At 51.9% G+C, this 21,743-nt stretch overlaps 11 protein-coding genes across 11 annotated transcripts; 5 read left to right on the top strand and 6 right to left on the bottom strand.

Annotated features, from left to right (window-relative positions):
• Nucleotides 1–19: 19 nt before the first annotated feature.
• Nucleotides 20–1,500, top strand: AA0111_g2032 (hypothetical protein; the record flags this gene model as incomplete). The annotated part of the gene is made up of 4 exons (XM_028647759.1): nt 20–221; nt 306–770; nt 827–1,218; nt 1,273–1,500. The coding sequence occupies 4 exons, from the start codon at nt 20–22 to the stop codon at nt 1,498–1,500; spliced, it is 1,287 nt and encodes a 428-aa protein (XP_028510896.1).
• Nucleotides 1,501–1,860: 360 nt separating this feature from the next.
• AA0111_g2031 (hypothetical protein) lies at nt 1,861–2,979 on the bottom strand (the record flags this gene model as incomplete). The annotated part of the gene is made up of 2 exons (XM_028647758.1): nt 1,861–2,667; nt 2,728–2,979. The coding sequence occupies 2 exons, from the start codon at nt 2,977–2,979 to the stop codon at nt 1,861–1,863; spliced, it is 1,059 nt and encodes a 352-aa protein (XP_028510893.1).
• Nucleotides 2,980–3,623: 644 nt separating this feature from the next.
• On the top strand, nt 3,624–5,211 carry AA0111_g2030 (putative leucine aminopeptidase 2; the record flags this gene model as incomplete). The annotated part of the gene is made up of 3 exons (XM_028647757.1): nt 3,624–3,722; nt 3,773–4,093; nt 4,141–5,211. The coding sequence occupies 3 exons, from the start codon at nt 3,624–3,626 to the stop codon at nt 5,209–5,211; spliced, it is 1,491 nt and encodes a 496-aa protein (XP_028510894.1).
• A 142-nt stretch (nt 5,212–5,353) lies between these two features.
• Nucleotides 5,354–6,126, bottom strand: AA0111_g2029 (hypothetical protein; the record flags this gene model as incomplete). Its single annotated transcript, XM_028647755.1, has 3 exons — nt 5,354–5,601; nt 5,660–5,718; nt 6,050–6,126. 3 exons carry the CDS (start codon nt 6,124–6,126, stop codon nt 5,354–5,356), a joined length of 384 nt encoding a protein of 127 aa, XP_028510592.1.
• Nucleotides 6,127–6,946: 820 nt separating this feature from the next.
• On the top strand, nt 6,947–9,112 carry AA0111_g2028 (hypothetical protein; the record flags this gene model as incomplete). The annotated part of the gene is made up of 1 exon (XM_028647754.1): nt 6,947–9,112. One exon carries the CDS (start codon nt 6,947–6,949, stop codon nt 9,110–9,112), a length of 2,166 nt encoding a protein of 721 aa, XP_028510591.1.
• Nucleotides 9,113–9,660: 548 nt separating this feature from the next.
• AA0111_g2027 (Protein arginine N-methyltransferase 1) lies at nt 9,661–10,982 on the bottom strand (the record flags this gene model as incomplete). Its single annotated transcript, XM_028647753.1, has 6 exons — nt 9,661–10,139; nt 10,190–10,521; nt 10,575–10,684; nt 10,761–10,780; nt 10,833–10,846; nt 10,906–10,982. The coding sequence occupies 6 exons, from the start codon at nt 10,980–10,982 to the stop codon at nt 9,661–9,663; spliced, it is 1,032 nt and encodes a 343-aa protein (XP_028510588.1).
• A 524-nt stretch (nt 10,983–11,506) lies between these two features.
• AA0111_g2026 (hypothetical protein) lies at nt 11,507–13,342 on the bottom strand (the record flags this gene model as incomplete). The annotated part of the gene is made up of 5 exons (XM_028647752.1): nt 11,507–11,550; nt 11,609–11,889; nt 11,936–12,047; nt 12,096–12,856; nt 12,906–13,342. The coding sequence occupies 5 exons, from the start codon at nt 13,340–13,342 to the stop codon at nt 11,507–11,509; spliced, it is 1,635 nt and encodes a 544-aa protein (XP_028510587.1).
• Nucleotides 13,343–14,388: 1,046 nt separating this feature from the next.
• AA0111_g2025 (hypothetical protein) lies at nt 14,389–15,199 on the bottom strand (the record flags this gene model as incomplete). The annotated part of the gene is made up of 3 exons (XM_028647751.1): nt 14,389–14,948; nt 14,995–15,117; nt 15,169–15,199. The coding sequence occupies 3 exons, from the start codon at nt 15,197–15,199 to the stop codon at nt 14,389–14,391; spliced, it is 714 nt and encodes a 237-aa protein (XP_028510590.1).
• Nucleotides 15,200–15,358: 159 nt separating this feature from the next.
• Nucleotides 15,359–17,101, top strand: AA0111_g2024 (Succinate--hydroxymethylglutarate; the record flags this gene model as incomplete). The annotated part of the gene is made up of 8 exons (XM_028647750.1): nt 15,359–15,541; nt 15,591–15,622; nt 15,701–15,738; nt 15,792–15,874; nt 15,922–16,169; nt 16,225–16,733; nt 16,783–16,830; nt 16,890–17,101. 8 exons carry the CDS (start codon nt 15,359–15,361, stop codon nt 17,099–17,101), a joined length of 1,353 nt encoding a protein of 450 aa, XP_028510589.1.
• Nucleotides 17,102–17,479: 378 nt separating this feature from the next.
• On the top strand, nt 17,480–19,656 carry AA0111_g2023 (hypothetical protein; the record flags this gene model as incomplete). The annotated part of the gene is made up of 4 exons (XM_028647749.1): nt 17,480–17,809; nt 17,864–18,100; nt 18,165–18,770; nt 18,820–19,656. The coding sequence occupies 4 exons, from the start codon at nt 17,480–17,482 to the stop codon at nt 19,654–19,656; spliced, it is 2,010 nt and encodes a 669-aa protein (XP_028510584.1).
• A 354-nt stretch (nt 19,657–20,010) lies between these two features.
• On the bottom strand, nt 20,011–21,622 carry AA0111_g2022 (hypothetical protein; the record flags this gene model as incomplete). The annotated part of the gene is made up of 3 exons (XM_028647748.1): nt 20,011–20,592; nt 20,640–21,029; nt 21,077–21,622. The coding sequence occupies 3 exons, from the start codon at nt 21,620–21,622 to the stop codon at nt 20,011–20,013; spliced, it is 1,518 nt and encodes a 505-aa protein (XP_028510583.1).
• Nucleotides 21,623–21,743: the final 121 nt, after the last annotated feature.

Here is a 21,743-nt window from a genome sequence, read left to right as displayed (position 1 = left end):
GCCAGGCGTGAAGTTCAGTATGCCAGGTGTAGACTATAGTTCCTGCGGGGAAAACACCAACGACATTGCCATCCTGGGCTGCGGTATCATCGGCTTGTGTACCGCGTACTACCTCACAGAGAGTGGAGCGACAGACCCAAAGACAATTCACTTGGTTGATTCGAGTCCGGAGTTGTTCCAATGCGCGTCTGGCCTTGCTGCGGGGTTCCTCAGTGCTGACTGTACGTATGGGAAGCTTCCGTCGCGTCTGGGATGGGCGTGGCGCGTCATCTATATTCTGATCGCATTATCTGACTACAAATCAGGGTTCGCCCCCTCGGTATCTTCGCTTGGCGCGTTGTCCTTCAAGCTTCACGCCGATCTTGCCAATGCGCACTCTGGACGCTCAACATGGGGTTACTCGCAGTCGACTGGCATCTCCCTTTCGCAAGACAGCGAGTCAGCCATCGGCGGCAGCGGCGAGGACTGGCTTGAGAATGGGACGAGCAGAGCACAGCTAGCGAACCACAACAAGCCCTGGGAAGAGCAGGCTGCCGGCCCGGAATGGCTTCGGCGTACACAGGAAGGCATCATGGAGGTCATCAGTCGGGATGGTACTACGGCACAGATCGATCCCTTAAGATTCTGCCAATGGCTGCTTAAAGAGGTCAAGGAAAGGGGAGTACGAATACACCAGCCTGCGAGGGCGACAGCAATCATCAAAGACGCCGACGACGTCTTATGTGGCTTGAGGATCTCAACGAGCGATGACACTGAGTCGGACACAGAGTGTAAGATCCCAGTCGACAACTTCGACTTTCACATGGCGACTGACAATCTGTAACAGTGCCGTGTGCTCGCCTCGTTATCACTTCTGGCGCCTGGTCTCCTCGTGTTTTCAGCACCCTCTTCCCGTCGTCCAAAGCACGCATCCCTGTTTCCTCGTTGGCCGGCCACTCGCTGCTCGTCCGAAATCCACACCACAAACCCGAAGAGCTCGATAAGGAAGTCTGCCACGCAGTCTTTGCAACAGATACACTTGGCTTCTCACCAGAATGGTTTGCGAGACTGGGTGGAGAATTGTACCTGGCAGGACTGAATAGCACAAGCATACCGCTACCAGATGTTGCGACGGATGTCAAGGCTAATGACAAGGCCATTGCCCAGTTGAGACAGTGCGCAAAAGCTATGATGATGAATGTCCCGGGAAAGGACATGGAGGTCTTGAGAGAAGGCTTGGTACGTCACTATCCTAGGGGTAGGATTCTGGACATATACTAACTTTCGAGGTAGTGCTTCCGTCCAGTCACGTCCAGCGGTCGACCTATCGTATCGCGGATACCAGACGACAAGCTTGGAGGCATCAAGACCAAAGACGGAGAGAATGGAGGTGTCTATATAGCGGCGGGCCATGGTGCTTGGGGTATATCACATGCGCCCGGCACTGGGCTTGTTCTGTCTGAACTGATAGAAGGACGGGAACCTAGTGCAAAGATTGAGGCACTACAATTACCATCGTAATGTTTTGATATTCGATGAGAAACTGAATGGAGTACCGCGCTTCTCAAGTGTTTGTGGTCTGCTCATTTGGCAACGTATGGCAATGAGCGTGCTTTGACACTAACAGCAGCAAGATACTATGTATACATAGAGGACTCCGCATGCGTTGTCACGATCTAACGAGTAGAGTATATGTCTGATGCATCAAATACCTCGAGAGTTTGTATTCGTAGACACTTCGCTGACTTCGGGCTAGCTATGCTTTGCCCAAAGCAGTTAGCGCAAGCACCTTGGTAACCCAGTCTATCAACGTCGCTTGGTCTCACGTCGTCCTGTCTCGCTATCCTGTAGTACCATCTGGCTCGGTTTCATCTCCTTGTATCACCCGAGTGTTTCCTCTGTACCCTTATTGACGGCATATCGAAGATGAGCTCTGATCACCACGCTGCGTTTTTGTATAATGAAACCATGTTTGATCTGTCCACAGAGGTCCAGGATGGCTGTAAGGTTCCTCGACTTACCATCGTCGATGATAATGTTGCCGGTACGATTGATCTGGTCAGTTTTGTTGCAATCGCCACTGATACCTGTGATGCTAAGCTTTTCCAGTCTGCCCAAACCAAGGATGGCATCCAGTTCGAAACCACATAGATAGTTATCCACTGCAAGTGAATATATAGGTGTAATTTGGAAACCGTTCCAGAGTGTGTCCCCAAACAGTAATGGCGCGTACAGTTTGAGATTGAGCTCTCGAAGTTCTGGCAAGTATGGCATCGCAGAACACAAGAGGTTGTTACATTCTTGCGCAAGTTTACGAGCATCAGTTTGGCTTTCTCTGTTTTCAGATCCGAAAAGAAGGCGCTTCCGTTGTCCATTGACGTTTCCTATTGTAGCCCTTCGGACTGTAAGATGGAGTCGCAAGGAACAGTCGGCCAACAAGACCAGGATACGACCAAGGACTACACCATCGTAAAATTCGAAATGAGCTGCCTCCAACAGACAATGGAGAAGTTCACTTTGCAGCTTCTTGTTGACAAGGCAAAGAGAGGGAAGAAACGGAGCAGTCCTCCTTTTGAGTCGGATCGCACGCTCGTACTCTTGAGAGAATTGCAAGTGAGGCCAGTTCCGACAGGCTATCGAACTCTTTTCTTCTAAGAAGTACTGATCGTAAACCAAGCAACGCAGTTCCTAGCGATACACAAGAGTTAGTGTATGAACACCAAATCATGAGCGCGATAATATTCGTACGATGGGTAGTTCCATGAAGAGGTGGAATGTCGGTAGACAAAGCATGTCGTCCATGTATGGATTCAGTGCCATGAGGAGTCCCTCGAAACTACCCGCATGGTCAGGTTCCGTGCTGTGAGCACCAGCATTTGCCGCTGGGACCATGTCGTAGCCGGAGGCGGTTGTGATCACGTTGGCACCCGATGCAGAACACGCGCAATCTGTCGAAGGAGTGGCCGGCGGAGACAATACCTGTTTAGATTGTGTATCCATCTCACAAGTCGCTGTAGTGTAGTGACCTCGGGAGCGCAACGCGCAGTGGTCCGTGGCGGTGCGCTAAGAACAGTCTTCCAAGGTTCGCTTGAATCCCCGCCCATCATACCTGGCCCCGAGCTCAACAGCCGCCGAATCTGCCATCTGCCATCTGCAAGACGTTTTTCGAACTGTACATCACATAACTGCACTATCTTTAAGCTCGGTTCTCGTGCCCGGCCTCTCGGCCTGGATCGACTTCCAACTCCACTGGCGTCCGGTTTGCTACCGCCAGCCGTCTTGTAGACAAGATTCTCCTCCTTCAAGACCACAACAAGAGTAAAGTGGCTCTTGGCATCCTTGGCACGACACCATTTTCAAGCCTACCAAGGCCTCTTATCACGTCTTGACATGGCTCGTGTGCTTCTTCGCTCGGCTCCCCTCCGTTATTGGCGGGTACAGCGTAAGCTTCGTATATTACCGGCTCAACTTGTCCGTATGCAGCAGGTCGAAAGAGCACAGTATGCAAAGACGTCAGCAGGATCTATGTTCCTGGTCGCTGGGCCGGACACAGCGATGGAGACATGGTAACAAGCATAAATTGCGCAACGTACCCGGCAAGTTGCGAAAAACCACTGCCTTTCATTGCTCACTGTTCAACTACAATGGCTGTCTTGAAGTCAATCGCCGTGGCTGCTGCATGCGCTGCAGCAGTAGATGCCGCAGCTATCCAGCCTCGTCAGTACAAGACGCTTGTCGATTCGGTATGCGATTTATGACAACATGCTCTTCTCTCCACTAATTCGCGCAATAGCAATCTCTGCGCGACGCTCTTCACATCGACAACTTGTACGCAAGAGCAGAGAAGCTCCAAGAGATTGCATATAGTACCCCCGGCAAGAATCGCGTCATTGGCAGCCAGGGCCACGAAGACACGGTCGAATACATCAAAGGGGAACTTGAAGCGTTCTCAGACTATTACGACGTATATACCCAAGATGTGCCACTCTCTATTGGGTACAATGCCACCCTCAGCGCCAACAACAAGACTATTGAGGCTTTCGCTGTGACGCTTGCTCCAGGCGGTAATGTGACTGGCCCGCTTGTTGCTATCCCTAGTCTTGGATGTAATGAGGTAAGACAAATTACTGCATCTTCACGAGCAACATTAACACTACCTAGGAGGACTTCCCTGAAACCCTCGAGGGCTCCCTCGCTTTGATCCAGCGTGGTAACTGCTCATACGGTGAGAAGGTGCAACTCGCAGCTGCTAAAGGTGCTCTCGGCGTCGTGGCATGGAATAACGCTGAGGGTACCCTTGAAGGATATTCATTGCAAGTCTTGTACCCTGAGGGCGATTTCGTTCCTGTTGCTGGCATCACCCTTGGCCAAGGAGAGTCCCTTCTCGCCCAACTTGAAGCTGGCGTGGACATCACCGTGGATATGTGGACAAACGCTACCGTCTACAACACTCGCAACCTTATTGCTGAAACTAAGGCTGGTGACCACGACAACGTCATCCATGTTAGCGGTCACTCCGACTCAGTTACAGCCGGTCCAGGTATCAACGACAACGGTTCAGGTTCTATGTCTATTCTGGAGATTGCTCTCCAGCTTACCAACTACACTGTTAACAACGCCGTGCGATTCAGTTGGTGGACTGCGGAAGAGGCTGGTCTGCTAGGCGCCGAATACTACGTGCATGAGCTGCCTCAAGACGAGAGGGACAAGATTCGTCTCATGCTTGACTTTGATATGATGGCATCTCCCAACTTTGCCTATCAGATCTACGACGGCGATGGTTCGGCTTACAACCTTAGTGGACCTACTGGATCTGCCGAGGCTGAGCACGAGTTTGCTGCGTACTTTGACAGCATCGGTCTTAACCACACTGAGATTGAATTCGATGGTCGTTCGGATTATGGCCCCTTCCTTGAAGCTGGCATCGCAGCTGGTGGTATCGCAGGTGGAGCTGAAGGCATCAAGACTGAAGAAGAAGCCGAAATGTTTGGTGGCGGTGCTGGCGTACCCTACGATGTGAACTACCACGAGGACGGTGATACAGTCAACAACCTGAACCTGGATGCTTGGATTGAGTTCACCAAGGCTATTGCGCACATGACGGCTACGTACGCTGTTTCATGGGATAGTATCCCTCCAAGAAACGCGACGGCTGCGCAAAAGAGGTCTGAACGTTACACACAGTGGAAGCAGGAGTTCCGCCAGACAAAGAGGTATCAAAGATGGGTGTAGAAAGTCAGCACTTTCAACAGGAAATTATTACGTAGTATGAATATAGATGTGAATTGAACAAAGTTCTCAGTCGAAGCCCATTACATTCTATCTCGCCAGCCAGCATTGCTATATGGTTACTACGCATATGGACATTACATCTCTACTCGTCGTCATCATCATCGTCGACCACAGGTACGGGATCAGCCTTGCCCGTCGTCTTGACTTTCCGATCTTTCTCTGCGCCAGCTGGTTTCTTGGCTTTGGGATTGGCGTCCTCATCGTCATCGTCATCTTCCTCAGGCACCGCAGCATCGTCATCATCATCGTCGCTTACATCGTCTTCCTCCTCCTCGTCTTCGTCATCCTCATCGTCTTTGGGCTTGGTGCGCTTGGTCTTCTTCTTGGGTGCTGTGGCCATGTCAGATGAAATGAGATACAAGGATGTTGAGGGATGGAAATGACTTACGGGGCTCTTCGGCGTCAGAGTCGTCGGAATTGAAGTTTGAGCCCTCAGATTCGGCGTATCTATGAGGCGGAATGTTAATCTTGTTTCATAGATGAGGACGCTCATTGGCCTGCGATCACAAGCATTCACATTGTGACCGACGTGGGCATCGAAGGGGAACGCCAAATTGGGGCTATCCGGAGCGTTGTTGCGGAGCGCGACCATGTCAATTGTTCTGGTCACTCAGCAAGCTCGCAACGTCGCTTCGATGTATGCAAAACTTGGGTAGAGCTTGGAAGCGGGACCAAAGGCATGAATTCGCTCAAATGATAAAGAGCGGTTCAATGCCAGTAAGAAAGGTGCATGCGACGGGAGGTACAGAGCCATGACGTCAAGGAAGTGCTCACTTACTCTTCTTCCTCATCACTCTCGTCACTTGGGAGGGCGACAAGCTCCTCCTCTTCGTTCTTCCTCTTTCTTGTAGACATAGTATTGTTCTGGGGCAAATTGGCAAAAGTTGGTAGGTCAAAGTAGTGTTTTGGGGTAGGGCGAGAGCTGGAAGCTATGGAGAAGCTTGCGAGCGGGGGCCCAGAGACGGGGGCCCGGATGAAATACACACAACCTACGCAAGCCCTATCAAGGAGGCTGGGAAACCAGGGCTTTTGCGGGCTTTTGCTCAATGGCTTAGTTCGGGCTGTTCGGGTGTGTTGTGGTTAGCCAATCATTGGCCATGTGGTCATCACCCGCATTGGAGCCCCGGGATGAGGGCACACAAGCGTTGCGCTGCTATTGCTTTGCTGCAGGTACCACGCAAGGAGGTATCGGTTGACTTGGACGATTTGTCAGGAGGACTCGAAGGTTACATGTCGATGGCATCCTGCTAGATTGGCCTATATCTGAAAGCTATGTACCTAAACATGCCCGAGTATGTGGACACGCTGGCGATGCAGTGCAATCGAAGAAATGGTATGCAAGCGCAGAAGAACGTCATATCGGTTCGCTTCCATCGTGAAGCTGCATTGCGATGCACATGAAACCGTCCCTACGACCGAGAGCCCGATGTGTACATCTGTGACTAGGGTGAAAGTCGCCGTGTTGGCTAGGTGTTCGCAGCTCAAGGTGCAGAGCTCAAGGCCGTAACGGGGAAAGCGTACCCCACTTGGCGCCAGTCATGGCTAGTGCTGCCCCTCCCGCGGTACCGCGTCTTATTCGTGCTGGCTCGACTCTATTTCTTACCCTCAATAGTTTCTCGTCCGAGTCGACTCAACACTCGTTTGCACCCACGCCACATATCCGAGTACGCGCAAAATGTCGGCACCCCAGGTCGCAAGGGCGCCGGTCCAGCGGCTTCGGGGCCTCAACGATTCCTATCACTACCAGTCCAAAGCAACGCAACGAAGACAGGCGCCTCAGGTCGCTGCGCCCCAAGCCGCCAAACGCACATACACTTGCTGTTCCGACCCCCAAATCGACACTTCAGACAATGAAGTCATGTGCTACAACTGCGGTCATGTCCACAACGAAAGCAACATCGTCTCCGAGGTTACTTTTGGCGAAACTTCAGGCGGAGCAGCCATTGTCGAGGGTGGCTTCATCCACGCGAACCAGCGACATGCAAACTCCATGGGCGGGACTATGCGAGGCTTGGGCGGCATGGAGAGCAGGGAACAGGCTGCGATGAGTGGCAAAAATTCTATCCAAGCTCTCGGCGCATCTCTCAATCAGCGCGAGGCCGTCATAGAGCAAGCCTTCATGTGGTACAAGCTCGCCATGAACCATAGATTCATTCAAGGTCGCCGCATGAGGAACGTCGCTGCTGTCTCCATCTACATGGCTGCGCGGAGACAACCCGAGAATACGCTTATGCTTATCGACTTGGCCGAGAAGATTCAAACAAATGTCTGGGCTTTGGGAGATACGTACAAACAATTTCTGGAGATGCTAAAAGAGGAGGATCCAGCACAGCTTGTGGGCACCAAGGCCGTCCAGGAGATCGAGCCTTTGATGCTAAAGTACTGTCGAAAACTGGAGTTTGGGGATGACTCTCACAGAGTTGCCGACGACGCCTGTAAGGTCCTCAAGCGAATGAACCGAGATTGGATGGTACAAGGTCGTCAGCCGGCTGGGCTTTGCGGTGCTTGTATCATCATAGCCGCCCGTATGAACAACTTCCGTCGAACCATTCGAGAGGTCGTCTACGTAGTCAAGGTCGCCGATTCTACCATCACATCCCGCTTATACGAATACAAGAGAACACAGAGCGCGGCTCTGACGGTCAATCAGTTCCGAGAGTTTGGACCCCGCCTCAAGGTTAAGGCTCAGCCTCCTGCCATCTGGAGGCGCGCAGAGAAGGAAGAGCGCAAGGAGAAAAAGAAGCAACGGGCCCGTGAAGGAAGTGATGTTGCATCTCCACAGAACGAGTCAGCCGGTAGCGAAGTTGAACCAGGCGAGGATACAGCACCAAAACGCACAAGCAAGAGGCGCAAGTCGAATGATGGTTCGTCTCAACCGGCCGGAACACAAACTGAAACCCTTGGCACACAGGACAGCGATCCGTCTGCTGAAATAGAAGCGTTCGATGGTAACAACGAGGCGGTTGTGGAGTCGGTTGCTTCTGCAGTTGAAGAACTTGAGGCTGGTGAGACCACCGATCCAGACTTTGTCATGCCCAAGAAGCGTGGCCGACCACCAAAGAAACGGGTACCCGTCGTCATCGACGAAGAAGATCTTGAAATTGAGCAGGATCTGGAGGATGAAGTCACAAGCACCATCAAGGATTGGGAGGGTATCTTCAAGGAGATCGCCAACAGCGAAGACCACGAGCTTCTTAGGCGCTCTGGTTGGACAGCAGCAGAGATGGCCCGCGTTGCTGCTGACACCCGCGATGTCGTCCCCGTGAGTTTGGATCCTGAAGTCGGTGAAGACGAATTCAATGATGACCCAGACGTTGCGACCTGCATCCTTGCCCCGGAAGAAGTCCGCCGCAAGGAAGCTATCTGGATCACGGAAAACGAAGATTGGCTGCGCGCCCAACAGACGAAGATGTTGGAAGCCGAACTTGAAGCCGCGGAAGACAAGCCCAAGAAACCCAAGCAGAAGCGCAAACACCACCAAATGGGTGACGGTAATGTTCTTGAAGGCCAGCCGGCAACTAGTGCAGCGGACGCTGCTCACAAGATGCTTAAGAAGCGCGCCAAAGCTTTCAGTAATCACATCAACTACGATCGGCTCAAGGAGCTATTCCCCGGTGGCCAAACTTCAGCGAGTCCATCTGGTAGTGGACAGGGTGCCAGTCCGTCTTCCAACGCACCAGGTGCTGTACAGCAGGCTACAAACGTTGATGCGGAGGGTGAGGAAGAAGAAGAAGAAGAGGAGGAGGAGGAGATGCAAGAGGCAGAAGAGGAAGAAGATTTGGAGCACAACTACCTGGAAGACGACGATGAAGGGTTTGGTAATGAAAGCTACGACTACTAGAAGTGAACGGCAGTGTATTGTGGGCAGTTTCGGTTCAAGTATATCAGAAGATTGGCGATTTAGGTTGAGCTTCATTGGCGAAAAGGTCTACTGGATATCATGGTGATCATGCACGGCGTACTTGAGAGCTTTTTTTTTCGCAGCCATATTGGCTAGGCAGTTAGAAGCGGAGCATTATTGGGATTTAAGCTTTGCATACATATATACCCCCGCTTGCAAGCGTAACATAGCATCGTAGTAACGGAGTTTAGCCTTCTTCCAATGGTACCTATATCTCTCATCTGTCGCTCATGCATAGTTGGAAGTCTTGGCTCATACATCACGTCTCATAGTCGAGGACAGCAATATTGGTTGTAGGGGAGGAATTCCCAATGATAGATTGGTCCCTGCTTCGTAACTCATTCACACATGCTCATGCTACCCTAAATTTTTGGTATGCGAAACCCTTGCCCAAACGCCGATTAAGTCTATCATGTAAGACACAGGCGTCTCATTGCCCGAACGGTAGTGACGCCGTCCCAAATCTCACTGTACACGCAAGACACCAACTAGCACATCTTGTACTGGGCCTCGCCAGACGCTTGTCTGTGCATATCGCTCGACTCGAGCTTGTATGAGATGTTAATGTCCAGATCGCGGTGGTTCTTCTCGTTGGGCTTGTTCTCTAGAATGCCGCTAATGGTTTCGCCCTCCTCGACTGTGAGCACATCCTTGAGGTAAAAGACTGTCTGCTTCCAGTGAGTGTACTTTGTGTGGGGACCGGTGGAGAAGCGGATGGGCTTGTGGCAGGCGGCGAACTCAATGTCGAACCAGGCGATGACGGCGTGGACAAAGTCGCTACGACGCACCTTGAGCTCGTACGGTAACCGGAAAGCGAGGTCGGCGACAGTGCAAGTGTAGAGATCAAGGGTGATGACGGGCGAAGGGTCGGTGACGACGGCCTTGATGTCGACGGTGTCGACGAGGGGCTCGGTGATGGCGGTTGCCTTGAGGGGAGAGTAGTCGAAGCCCCAGACGTTGTCCCAGACTGCTTGAGTCAGCAAAATTTTATGAGAGTCGGAGTTGTGCATTGCTTACATCCAATCTTTTCCTCCTTGTAGTCGCCATCCTCGATACCAGCCATGAAGATGGTGGCCTTGTCAGGGAAGATCAAGCCGTCCTTGACAAGGTACTTATCGCGTGCGTACAGAACCGTGTCCAACATGGATTCGTAGAGCAAGAAGTAGCCCATCCACTCGGATATTATAATGTCGACCTTGTCGAAAGGTAGTACGACCTCCTCCATCTTGCCCTGGAGCAGGGTGATCTTGTCCGACATGCCGTTGACCTCGACAATCTCCTTGGCCTTGTCGATGATGGTCGACATGTCCACACCAATGACATGCTTTGCGCCGGCCTTTACGGCGAACCTAAACCATTGTATCAACGCATGCTCGCGTGCTATAGGGTGGGGTGCGCAAACATGCTGAGAATGGATGTACCGCATCCAACGTCAAGGACGACCTTGTCCTTGAAAAGGTGGGGGTTCTGGTAGATGGCATCGCGGTAGCTCTTGGTTCGCACCTCATCTTTCTAAACGCACACCGTTAGCCATGCGTCGCAATCGCTGCGAGGAGCAGCCTGAGAGGGCAGGGTGGGGCTGTCGTACCAGCATTTCCTCGTGGATGCCTTGACACGCGCATTAGTATCAGTCATATCATCGGAGCGACTCGGTACGAACCATGGTGGTTGTAACTGCAGGCAACAATGTTAGCGAAACTCTGCGTGTATTTGGACCCTCGAAATATGCCTACCTGTTGAAGTAATGCGCCTCAGAGTGCGCCATGCCCGTGAGGGGGTCCTTCTTTCCGGCTTCTTGTTGGTTCGCCATTTTGGTACTCGGATAAGAGAAGGAGGTGGATTGTGATTAAACAAAAGTGAGGGAACAGAAACTGGCGCAGTTGCGGTCAAAAGTTAGGATAGGGAAATTTTGGTTTTGGTAGTACCAAGCACAGACTCAACACCAGGGTCTCAATCTCGGAAAGCGGGGCATCTGAGACTTTGGAAGCTAGGCTTAAAGAGGCATGACACCACGACGATTTCGTTTTTCACTGCTGATCCCACGCCTCGCAAAACAACGTTTCTGAACCATTATACTAAGTGCAATAAATACAGTGGAGCTACTTGTAGAATTAAGAGATACGTGGCAATTTGTGAGATCGAATTAGAGAAAGCACTGAGAGGGGTATATCGTGCCAGAAAGCAGAAACCGCCCTCGTCGTTACGTCGTGTGTTTTCGTTTAGGTCATGTCGTTAGTCGTGAATGAGTTTTGTTCGTAACGTCGTCATGTATCAGCGAGTGTCGGACAGGTCTGTCAAGGGAAGAGTGCTGCGCTGGCTTTATCCCAAAGCCGATCAGACTCGGATGTTATGGAAACTGTCTCTGAAATGCTTCGCATCTAGCCAACATGTCAGTTTCGGCCGGTCACCGGTGTAAGCAGCATGAAAGTGACGTACCTTCTGATGAAGTAAAGGTCAACCGGTATTTGCCCGTAGAGCCTTTGGGTAGCCTGTAGCCATCACTGAAAACATACGGATGCAGCTTCTCAAACTGGATTGTATCGGGACCAACGCGCTTCATCCAGTCACTACGTCCAACATATTGCGTAACGAATGCAGTCCAGATAGGGATCGTGTTTAGCGGCCCACGGCGAGCAGTAGCCTCGAATCGTACGCAGCCAGAGTCTGTGTCATAGTAGATGCGGAAGGCATGGAGATACCTGTTATCAGTCGTCTCACTGAACAGCGTCAGCATGATATAGGAAGCCACGACTGCCCACTTACCCAGAAAACACAATCTTCTCCCCGGGCACGAAAACATCTTCCAGTCCCTCTGCAATACCGGTTTGATCTTGACGCTTCATAGCAATGGCGGTGCAGTAAAACAACACCATGCCTAAGAGAATATCAGAATATTTTGCATCATCAGTTCAAGTCTACTCACGCTCATATAAAGGGAAGCGCAACCTAGCCCATAGGTCAAGTCGACCGTCTTCACGGTTGACCCGGCAGAGCCGCAAGGATGATCCTGCACGCCGGAGTGCCAATGCGGTGATTGGGATCTGGTGTCTCAGGCGATGTCCGTCAGGATCCATAGTGAGGAAGAGTATTCGTGCGCGGTTGTCATCAGCTCTCCAGTATATCCTTACCCAGACATTTGTTGCTTCGAACGGTAATTCCAAGACCTTCTCAAAACCATCGCTATCTAGCATCTCAATTACTCGGGGCTCGTCTCGTCCAAAGCACTTGGTGCGCTCTGCAGGGCTTTGGAAAGGAGTGGAACCGTGGCGACCATCGAATATCTTCATTGCCCAGTGAGCGACCGGCTCAGAGTCTGTCGACTGACTTGAATAAGCCTGTGATGATGCAGACGAATATGTGGGCGACTGAGGGATCTCTGGAACCGGTGGTGGGACGAACGGTATGTCTCCTATGCCTCCCCACGTCGGTGCAATATGAGATCGATGGGGTAGTGGTAGCTGCGGTGCTTGATATGCGTACTGAGGCGCCGGATACGTAGGGTGTTGGTGTATCTTCGGTCTGGGTACTTTAGGAGAAGGCGGCTGCGGCGTCCTAGCAACGCCCTTCCCATTGCCGTGTACCGAAAGTCTACTGAAGTAGGATTCGACCGGCATTGGCTTTTGCTTCTTGAGTAATCTTGATAGTAGAACTTTGAATTTAGCCAATTCTGCCTCATCATCCTCCCTGGAGCCAGTTAGCCATTCTGTTAGAGTGCCTTTCTACTAGTACCTACCCTTTCAAAGCATCATGCATACCCTGTAGATACGTTCTAAAGGTCTCGAATCTTTTGGGCAGGGACATGCCCTGTGAGGTGAAGTCCGCAAGCGCATCTTCCCAGATAATTGCGTATGGTGGTGTGCCCGGAAAAGCACCTGGTGCAGCGTGTCTGCTCTTCTTGGACCTATTGAAGATATCTTGCACGTCGTCAAGCGTGTAGCCCAAGCTTGGAAGGCAAACCTCTAGATCCTTCAGGATGTGGCCTGCGTACCTGCCATAGCGGGACAATTGCAATGCATCATGCAATTCATGCAGAGCGTGCGATATGGCGAATAGTTCAGCAATATGGCTTCTGATGTCCTTGCGATATTGCGGAATTTCTCCTTCGAACGAGAGAAGGCCTGCTGCGGTCTCTTCAGCTTCCTTGGCGTAGTCGAGAAGTCGCCAGTCCATGATGGAGTGCGTGCCAGGGTAGATAGCCGAAACGAAAGATTAGTAGCAACGCATGCTTTAGACGCCTGAGAATCGGCGAGAAAGGGACAAGAAGTCGCTCAAGCGATGGTGCTACGAGTTGAGCGTCTGGGGTAGACCTCTGGTGGCATGCGCGCTTGAGGAGGGTCGGCTCTTGACGTGTTTATGCAGCAGCTCGCCGGTGAGAAAGCCAATGACCTATGCCGACAAAATCCCTTACCAAGCCTGCATGTAGCCCGCAGTCCTCGCTTCCTCTTTCACACAACTTTTCTGTTCAACCAGTTTGGCCCCCAATTTTAGGGACTGGAATTCCATAGTGCCGGCTTTCTGTACGCAATTGTGCTGCGATGCTGGGGTAACATGCTATTCTGGACAACCGGAGGCGCCACTCCGGCACAACGGCTGCAGCGCTGCGCTGTCAGGAGAAGAAGATCCTTTGCATCATACCGATTCGCGTGACGATGAATATCGAAGTGTCCAGTGCATCCGACTTTATGACATCGTTCGTCTGCATGTCGGCTACTGGCGCTGCGGAACGGTTTTCTGCCTAACTTGCTCCACTATGGCATGGACTAGTCCTGCAATGTAAGCAATAGTCGTTCAACAGTCGATAGAGATGTCGAAGCTGTGGTTACGTGAAGATGTGCGGCTTGACAGCTGTCAACTGGTTGACAGGCACAAAGGCACCACGCGCGAGCTAGGTATCAACGGCCGGACGTAAATCACAATCTCTCAAGTTTTGCCATTTGAAGGGACATGCGCAAAATGACTGCGAGTGTTTCAAGATGAATATTGGATAGTCATCTCAATATATACGTGCTGGACAAGGAGCAAAGCTGCGCCTCACTTTGTCCAAGCCACCACAATGGGGCTGCAAGTCATCCCCATGAGCCCCTTTCAAGGCAACCATGTGTACAGTCGAAGCGCATTGTTTTGTTCTGGTTGGCTACTAGTGTGGGACCATGACTTCTACGGCATTGACGGCCGATCTATTGACTTGGCAGTCGCTGGTTGTCCAACAAGCGTGTCTATGACTTCCCAAGAGCCTTCAGTCTCTCGTCGACTAATTTTGAAACCATCTTCTCCAGTATCGCAAATTCGCCGTTTGACGATCCCTCAAAGTATCCAGCCACGCTCTTCTCCACGTATTTGCCGACCTGGTCTACCTCGACGTTGACATCGTCGCCTGGCTTCTTGCCAGCCGTGATAACTTTTTCCTGGGTATAGGCAATCAACATGACCTCCCACCAACCCTCAGGCCCATCTTGCACCTTGGTTACAGTCAAACTAGCTCCGTCTATGGTAACATAGCCCTTCTCAACAATGTATCGTAGCACCGAAGTATCGCGAGGTTTGAAGCGGAAAGTCAGGGCGTTGCCGTCGGGCGTGACGGACTCGATGGTGGCGATGGTGTCGACATGGCCCTGGACGAAGTGGCCGCCCATGCGCGTGTCTGCAGAGACAGCGCGCTCCAGGTTGACTTTGGAGCCCTCTTGCAGCGACCCCAAGTTTGTGCGCCGGAGTGTTTCGGGAGCGCATCCAATCTTGAATGACGACTTGGTGAACTCGGTGACGGTGAGACAGGTTCCTAGCCGAATCAGACCATGAGTTCCATCAGACTAGTGCGAGCATACCATTGACGCTGATACTGTCACCCAAATGGGCGTCACCCAGTATGTCTTCACATCCGGAAATGGTCAACGATGTCCCGCCGCCTCCCGAGGCCGTCTGGTCGAGCTTCTCAAGGGCGGCAACAGCTAGCCACTATCAGCCGAGCCGAACGCAAAGGACAATGCATCGTTGCTTACTGCCAATGGTTTCAACGAGACCAGTAAACATGGTGGGGTGTGGGTAATTGGAGAAAGAAAGTTGGTGGGGTTCTGCAGCTAACGATGAGCCTCGGAACTGGCTAGCTCATCTTCGGGAACACCTAGCTATGCCGTGGAAACATTTCCGTCACCAGGCACATGTCGTGATTGTACCTTCTTTCAACCTAAAATGACAAACATGTTATTGAGACGCTCAAGCTGTGCTTTCCAGACGAGCCTGTCGGCTTTACGGTCCAATCGAACACGACCTGGCCATGTTCGACAACTAGCAACTGCGGCATCGAGTGCAGATGCGTCTAATCTACCTCTTGCCGGCATCAAAGTCCTTGACATGACAAGAGTGCTCGCTGGAGTAAGTCGTAGCTTATGAAACGACGACAAATCCTTCTAATATTCAGCAGCCGTATTGCACGCAAATACTAGGTGATCTTGGGTATGCGACGGATGACCCTGTACGGACCAACAACTAAGGTTGGCATTCTGCAAGATTCCTAGATTGACAATGTGATAGAGCGGACGTGATCAAGATCGAACATCCAACAAGGGGAGGTAAGCGGAGGCATACATCATGATACTTTTTCCAAACTAATTGCTATGCCTAGATGACACACGAGCATGGGGGCCGCCCTACGCCAAGTACACCGATGAGCAAGAAGGGCCGGGAGAGAGTGCATACTACCTGGGCGTCAGTGTAATCGTGAACCCCTGGCTATTTAAACTCACCAAGAGTAGGTCAATCGCAACAAGCGGTCGATAGGCCTGTCCTTCCAGCATCCAGCTGGTGTAGACATTCTACATCGCCTGGTCAAGGAATGTGACGTGCTCGTTGAGAACTACCTCCCGGGATCTCTGGCAAAGTACGCCATGGACTACGACACCGTCTCAAAGATCAATCCGGGTATCATCTACGCCAGCATCACAGGTTACGGACAGACTGGACCGTACAGAAACAGAGCAGGCTACGATGTCATGGTTGAAGCGTACATTTTTCCGACGCTATATTTCTTTAGCGCGACTGATGCTAACACTTCTCAGCGAAATGGGTCTAATGCATATAACTGGAGCTCGTGATGGGCCACCTGTAAAAGTAGGCGTAGCAGTAACCGATCTCACGACCGGTCTCTACACCTCCAACTCCATCATCGCTGCTCTCTTCCGGCGCCTGAGAAACCCAAGCAGCAAGGGCCAACATATCGACGTCGCCTTGTCAGATTGCCAAGTTGCCACACTAGCAAATATCGCCAGCTCTTGCCTCATTAGTGGGAAGCGCGACACTGGGCGCTGGGGGACCTCACACCCGTCGATCGTACCGTATAAAGCCTTCAAGACGTCTGACGGGGATATCTTGCTGGGAGGGGGTAACGATAGACTGTATGGTGTGCTATGTAACAAGCTGGGAAAGCCTGAATGGATTATTGATGACAGATTCAAGACGAACGCATTGAGGGTTCAACACAGGGATGAATTGGAGGAACTTATTGAAAAAGAGACGAGAAAGAAGAGTACGCAGGACTTGCTAGACTTGCTAGAGGGAAGCGGAATGCGTAAGTACCATCAAATATATGCCCAATTGTTCTTGACTAACGAATATAGCATACGCTGCTATCAACGACGTACAGGATACACTGAACCACGAACACGGTATGTCTGCAATCTTTGCTTAGTGTAGGTTTCTTTCTGTGTATTAATGCTTTGCGCAGTCCTCGCAAGAGACATGGTCAAGCAAGTAGATCACCCAGCATGCGGACCTATCAAACTAGTCAACACGCCCGTGAAATGGTCCGATTCGATGCCTGGCATACGTCTTCCTCCACCCACCCTGGGCCAGCATACGGACGAGATACTTGGTGAAACACTGGGTATGAGTCAAGAAGAGGTGGAAGGTCTGCGCAGTGGAGGAGTTGTCACATAGATCCATTCCTGGTCTTGCAACTCATGTCTTGGGCTGAGGACGCCATAGTCAATCTCCAATAGGTCACAGGTAGACTGTCCATGTTTCGCGAAAGCAACCAGGGAAATACATCTAATGATATTTGGGGTGTTTTCTGTTCCAATGGGTAGGCTGGTATCAGGCCATGTAGCAGTGAATCTGGTTGCACTCCGCACCCCCGCTCTTTGTCACATGTCACTGCGTCATAGCGTGTCATGGGTGGCGCGTTGTCCAGGGCAACGGCGTTCTGGCCATGTTGACCGACACGCGCGCGCACGAGCAGCTCCACATGGATTTGGTGCACCACAGTCGACTGACACTTGGCCTGCATCTCCAAAGACGAAATAAACACAACCAAACATGGAGCCTCCGTCGCGACCCTCGAGTTCGTTGTTCGATGTTTTTCTGCGTCTGCGCCCATCCAGCTCTGGGAGTGCGCGCTTCCTCAACGTCGAAGAGAGCGAAAGCAGCCATGCCACGCACATCACCATACAACCGCCTACCCAAGACAAGCGCAAGCGTGCTGTTGAACGATTCGCCTTTACACAAGTCTTTGAGGAAGATGCGCGACAAATGGATTTGTTCAAGGGCACTGGTGTGGTTCCCATGATTGAGGGCGTCATGGGCACACCAGGCCACCACGGGCGAGATGGACTGCTGGCAACCCTGGGCTGCACTGGATCGGGCAAGGTACATATAAATGGAAAAGAGCAGTCCGAACTTCTTATATTGATGTGATTATAGAGTCATACGATCCTTGGTACCAAGTCCCAGCGCGGCCTTGTCCAGATGACGCTGGATACTATCTTCCAAGCATGCGACGAGCAGCTTGTACAGTCCTTCTATGGTGCTCCGGCGTTCTCTTCACTGGCAGCAGCAGATGTTTCTGAAGCGCAAATGTTCACAGCAACCGCATACATCGACTCAATGTACGGCGACGAACAGTCTGGACGCTACTCACGAGCGCAGACTCCCATGGCAGTAAGTTGATACAGGAAGCTCTGCATGGCACTTTTCCACAAACAACAGCTAACACACACAACAGGACTGTAGTATATTCTCCACAGGAAGCACGTACAAATCAAATAAGATGCCACGTCCGTCAACGCTACCATCGTCGCCTTCTGTCGCCGACGTCCAGATACCCACAGACCCCGACGCAGAATATGCCATCGTCATGTCCATGTACGAGGTATACAACGACCGCATCTTCGATCTGTTGAGCGGGAACACGGCAAAGAACAAGCAGCCAAACGTAAAACGAAGGGCTTTGCTCTTCAAGAATACTGAGAAAAGTCCAGATCGAAAAGTTGTTGCTGGTCTCACCAAGATCATCTGCGGAAGCTTCGAAGAAGCCATGATGGTACTGGAGACTGGTCTCATGGAGCGCAAAGTCACTGGTACTGGGAGCAATGCTGTGAGCTCGCGAAGCCATGGCTTCTTCCATGTCGAGATCAAGAAGAGGGCTGCAGAACGCAAAGGTCCCTGGTCAAGCAGTAACCTCACCATCGTTGACCTGGCAGGATCAGAACGCGCCCGAAATGCCAAAACTGCGGGCGAGACACTTGCCGAAGCTGGCAAAATCAACGAGTCCCTCATGTATTTGGGTCAGTGTATGCAGATGCAGTCCGATAACCAAGGAGGCTCTAAGGTACATATTTGTATCCATGTCTGTAATTCGTCGACTAACATGCGTCTAGAACATTGTGCCATTCCGTCAATGCAAGCTTACCGAACTGCTTTTCTCAAACTCATTCCCTGCCTCTGCCCGCCAAGCACAATCGCACCGCCAGCCTCAGAAGTCCATCATGGTCGTAACTGCAGACCCCAAAGGCGACTACAACGCCACATCTCAGATCCTTCGCTACTCAGCCCTGGCTCGTGAGGTCACCGTGCCGCGGATGCCGTCTACCTCAGACACGATCTTCTCTGGTGCGCCACACAAGCGTCCTGGTACAGCTTCGTCAGGCCGCGCGACTCCTTCGGGCCGTACAACTCCTTCGGTCGTCATGGAAGAGCTCGAATATGCCAACGCCGAGATCGCACGCCTCACAGCAGAAATGGAAATCTTCGCCCTTCGCCTCTCCGAAGAGACAGCTCGCCGGAAAGCAGCCGAATCGTCTTGGGCCGCAGCCGAAGACCACATGGTGGACCTTGAACAGGAAATTCGCGACGAATGTTATCTTGAGATGGAAGCAGCCGTCGACCAAGAACGTCGTAGATGGCAAGCTGCCCTGGACAACGAGCAAGACAACCAGCAAGCACACATAGATGCCAAGGTCGACGTCGTCATCCGAGCAACAAAGGCACAGATGAAACAAGATATCAAGGTTTACGAAGACCCAGATCCAGAACTCAGAGACAGGGTCGATGAGCTGGAACGTGAAAACGAGATGCTACGGGCCAAGTTGGAAGCCAAAGAGCGTGAGACGCAGCAAAGATCTGCGAGCCCTGTGAAGAAGATGAGGATTCTTAAGAGTAAGAAGTGGGAAGATCCTGAACGCGCGATGGGCGGATTGAGCATCGATGATGAATGAGCGACGACGTTAACGGCTTCATGATGAGAGCATGCATGGATGGCGTTTACTGCATTATTAATCTTCTGGTATGGGGGTAATAGGGGTACTTTCAGACCTGTTTCTTGCTTAGCTATGTTTCTCGAGATACCACGCCTTTATTTAATCGAATCTTGTTTCACTTTGACTACACGATCGTTGGATGATCGCATCGTTGGATTGTATTAGTGTAAGCGTGCTTCAAGAGCGTCCGCCTGGTTTGAGTCAAACTTGCGCTTGGACTATAGCATCAGCAATTAATCGCTCAATGTCATCTTCATCCATATCCGTCAGTTCTTCACCACTACTCTCTGCTAACACCTCTCCAGCAGTATCCTAGACTACTTTCTGTCCGTCCATAGCGTCCATTGTACCATCGGCGCCCATGCCCGTCCCGTCTCCCTTCCACCCATGGCTAAACACTTCAAAGTTGTCGTCGACGAGCCAATTCAGGTCTTCGCTCTCTGGGCGTAGTGTTCGTGCGAGTCCGTTGCCAGCTTTGGGGTAGTGTGCTGGCGGATCGGTGTCGTAACCATCGTCTTCTTCGTACTGGTTGCCGGCCAGGTCTATGGTCGTGCGCGGCTGGTGGCTGCTTTCGCCAAGGAGCTGTGCTTCTGCAGGGTCCATCTCCGAGTGTGAATGCGACGAGAATTGCGGTGTGTGATGTGTTGTTGTGTGGCCGTCTGGGGGCGAGGTCATTTGGGCGAGACTGAAGTTTGGTGGGGGTTGATAATTAGCATAGTGGTGGGTAGCGGAAGGTTGTTGTTGCTGGGGCATTTCCGACTTGATAGCGGAGAAGTTTGTCATGAGATTCTTTATATTGGGGGGAAATATGGGCAGTTCTGGATGTCGAATTGTGGCTGTTAGGAGGAGGCCGACTAGTTGGTTTTGTGGGAGCGTATTGAAGTATGCGCGTTTCTGCTAGTATTAGCCTGTATCTGGCCTATGCTATGGCATACGCATACCTCATCTATAGTCAAGTCCTCGGCCGCGATCAGATTCTGTGCGCCTTCCACGACTGTCTGCTTGGCCCGTATACATGGTCCGCATAGCCACTCTTTCTCAAGCACAGTGACAACCTCGTTGTCGATTGGCGGATTGTGGCAGTATTGGTGATATGCGGTACTACACGCATCACAGAACACTATCCGGTTGTTGGACGGATCGGTCTCTCGATGACAGGTCTTGCACTTTGCAGCAAGTAGGGTCTTGGTCGACTTCCTCCGCTTAACGCCTTGGGCTGGCTCCGGAATAACGGGTACGAATGCGACGGGCTTGTTTATACTTCGGCCGGACTTGGTTCGTGTGGGTAGTGGAGTGTACGAGTCGGAGACATCGGAGTCGTCGTTGTCGTTCTACACCACGTTAGTATGCCGTCTCAAAGCACATGACAATGACTGACGTCGCTCTCCTCGTCGCTCTCGGAACGTTTCCGCTTGCCGCCTCTGCCCCCGCGTCCGCCACGCCCTCCACGACCCCGTCCGCGCCCTCTGCCAGATGCACGACCAGATGAAGGGCCCGAAGGTGATGCGCCAACTTCCGTCTTCAGTCCACTTGGTGTGCTGACTCTCCCCCCTCTTCCTCTACGTCCAGTACTCGCAGCCGGCGGAGGCGTTGGTAGTTTGTCGCTAGTAACATAACTCTGCAAGATCTCTGCCCGCTTCGCCTCGAAGGCAGCACTTCCGGCGGCATGTCCATTCTTTCCTTGGAGGCGTTCAAGAATCGCAGCGGTGGATGCCGAATACTGGGCAAAGTTTGGGCCTCCGGTAGCGCCGCTATTTGTGGGAAAGGTAGACATTTGTGACGACCATGTAGGTGGCATGGGCGTTGTCGATTGCGCTTCTGCATGTGGATGCGGAGGAGCGGACATAGTGGCTGCGCCGCCGATCGCATTTGGCGTGCCATTGCCAGCGCTCGGTTGACCGTTTGGCGGATTTGGCGCATCCATCCTGCTCTAGCAAGCTCCGCGACTGGGACTGGGTAACTAAGAATGATGCGATTGTGCTCGTTGAGCAGACGGATAGCCCGTTGCCGCATGACAATCACTCGGAGAGAAGCCGCGATTCTGG

This window comes from Alternaria arborescens, assembly GCF_004154835.1.
Source record: "Alternaria arborescens strain FERA 675 chromosome Unknown contig_3, whole genome shotgun sequence".
Lineage (NCBI taxonomy): Eukaryota > Fungi > Ascomycota > Dothideomycetes > Pleosporales > Pleosporaceae > Alternaria > Alternaria arborescens.
Note: the sequence above shows the minus strand (reverse complement) of the source record. Positions and strands in the feature narration are given on the sequence as shown.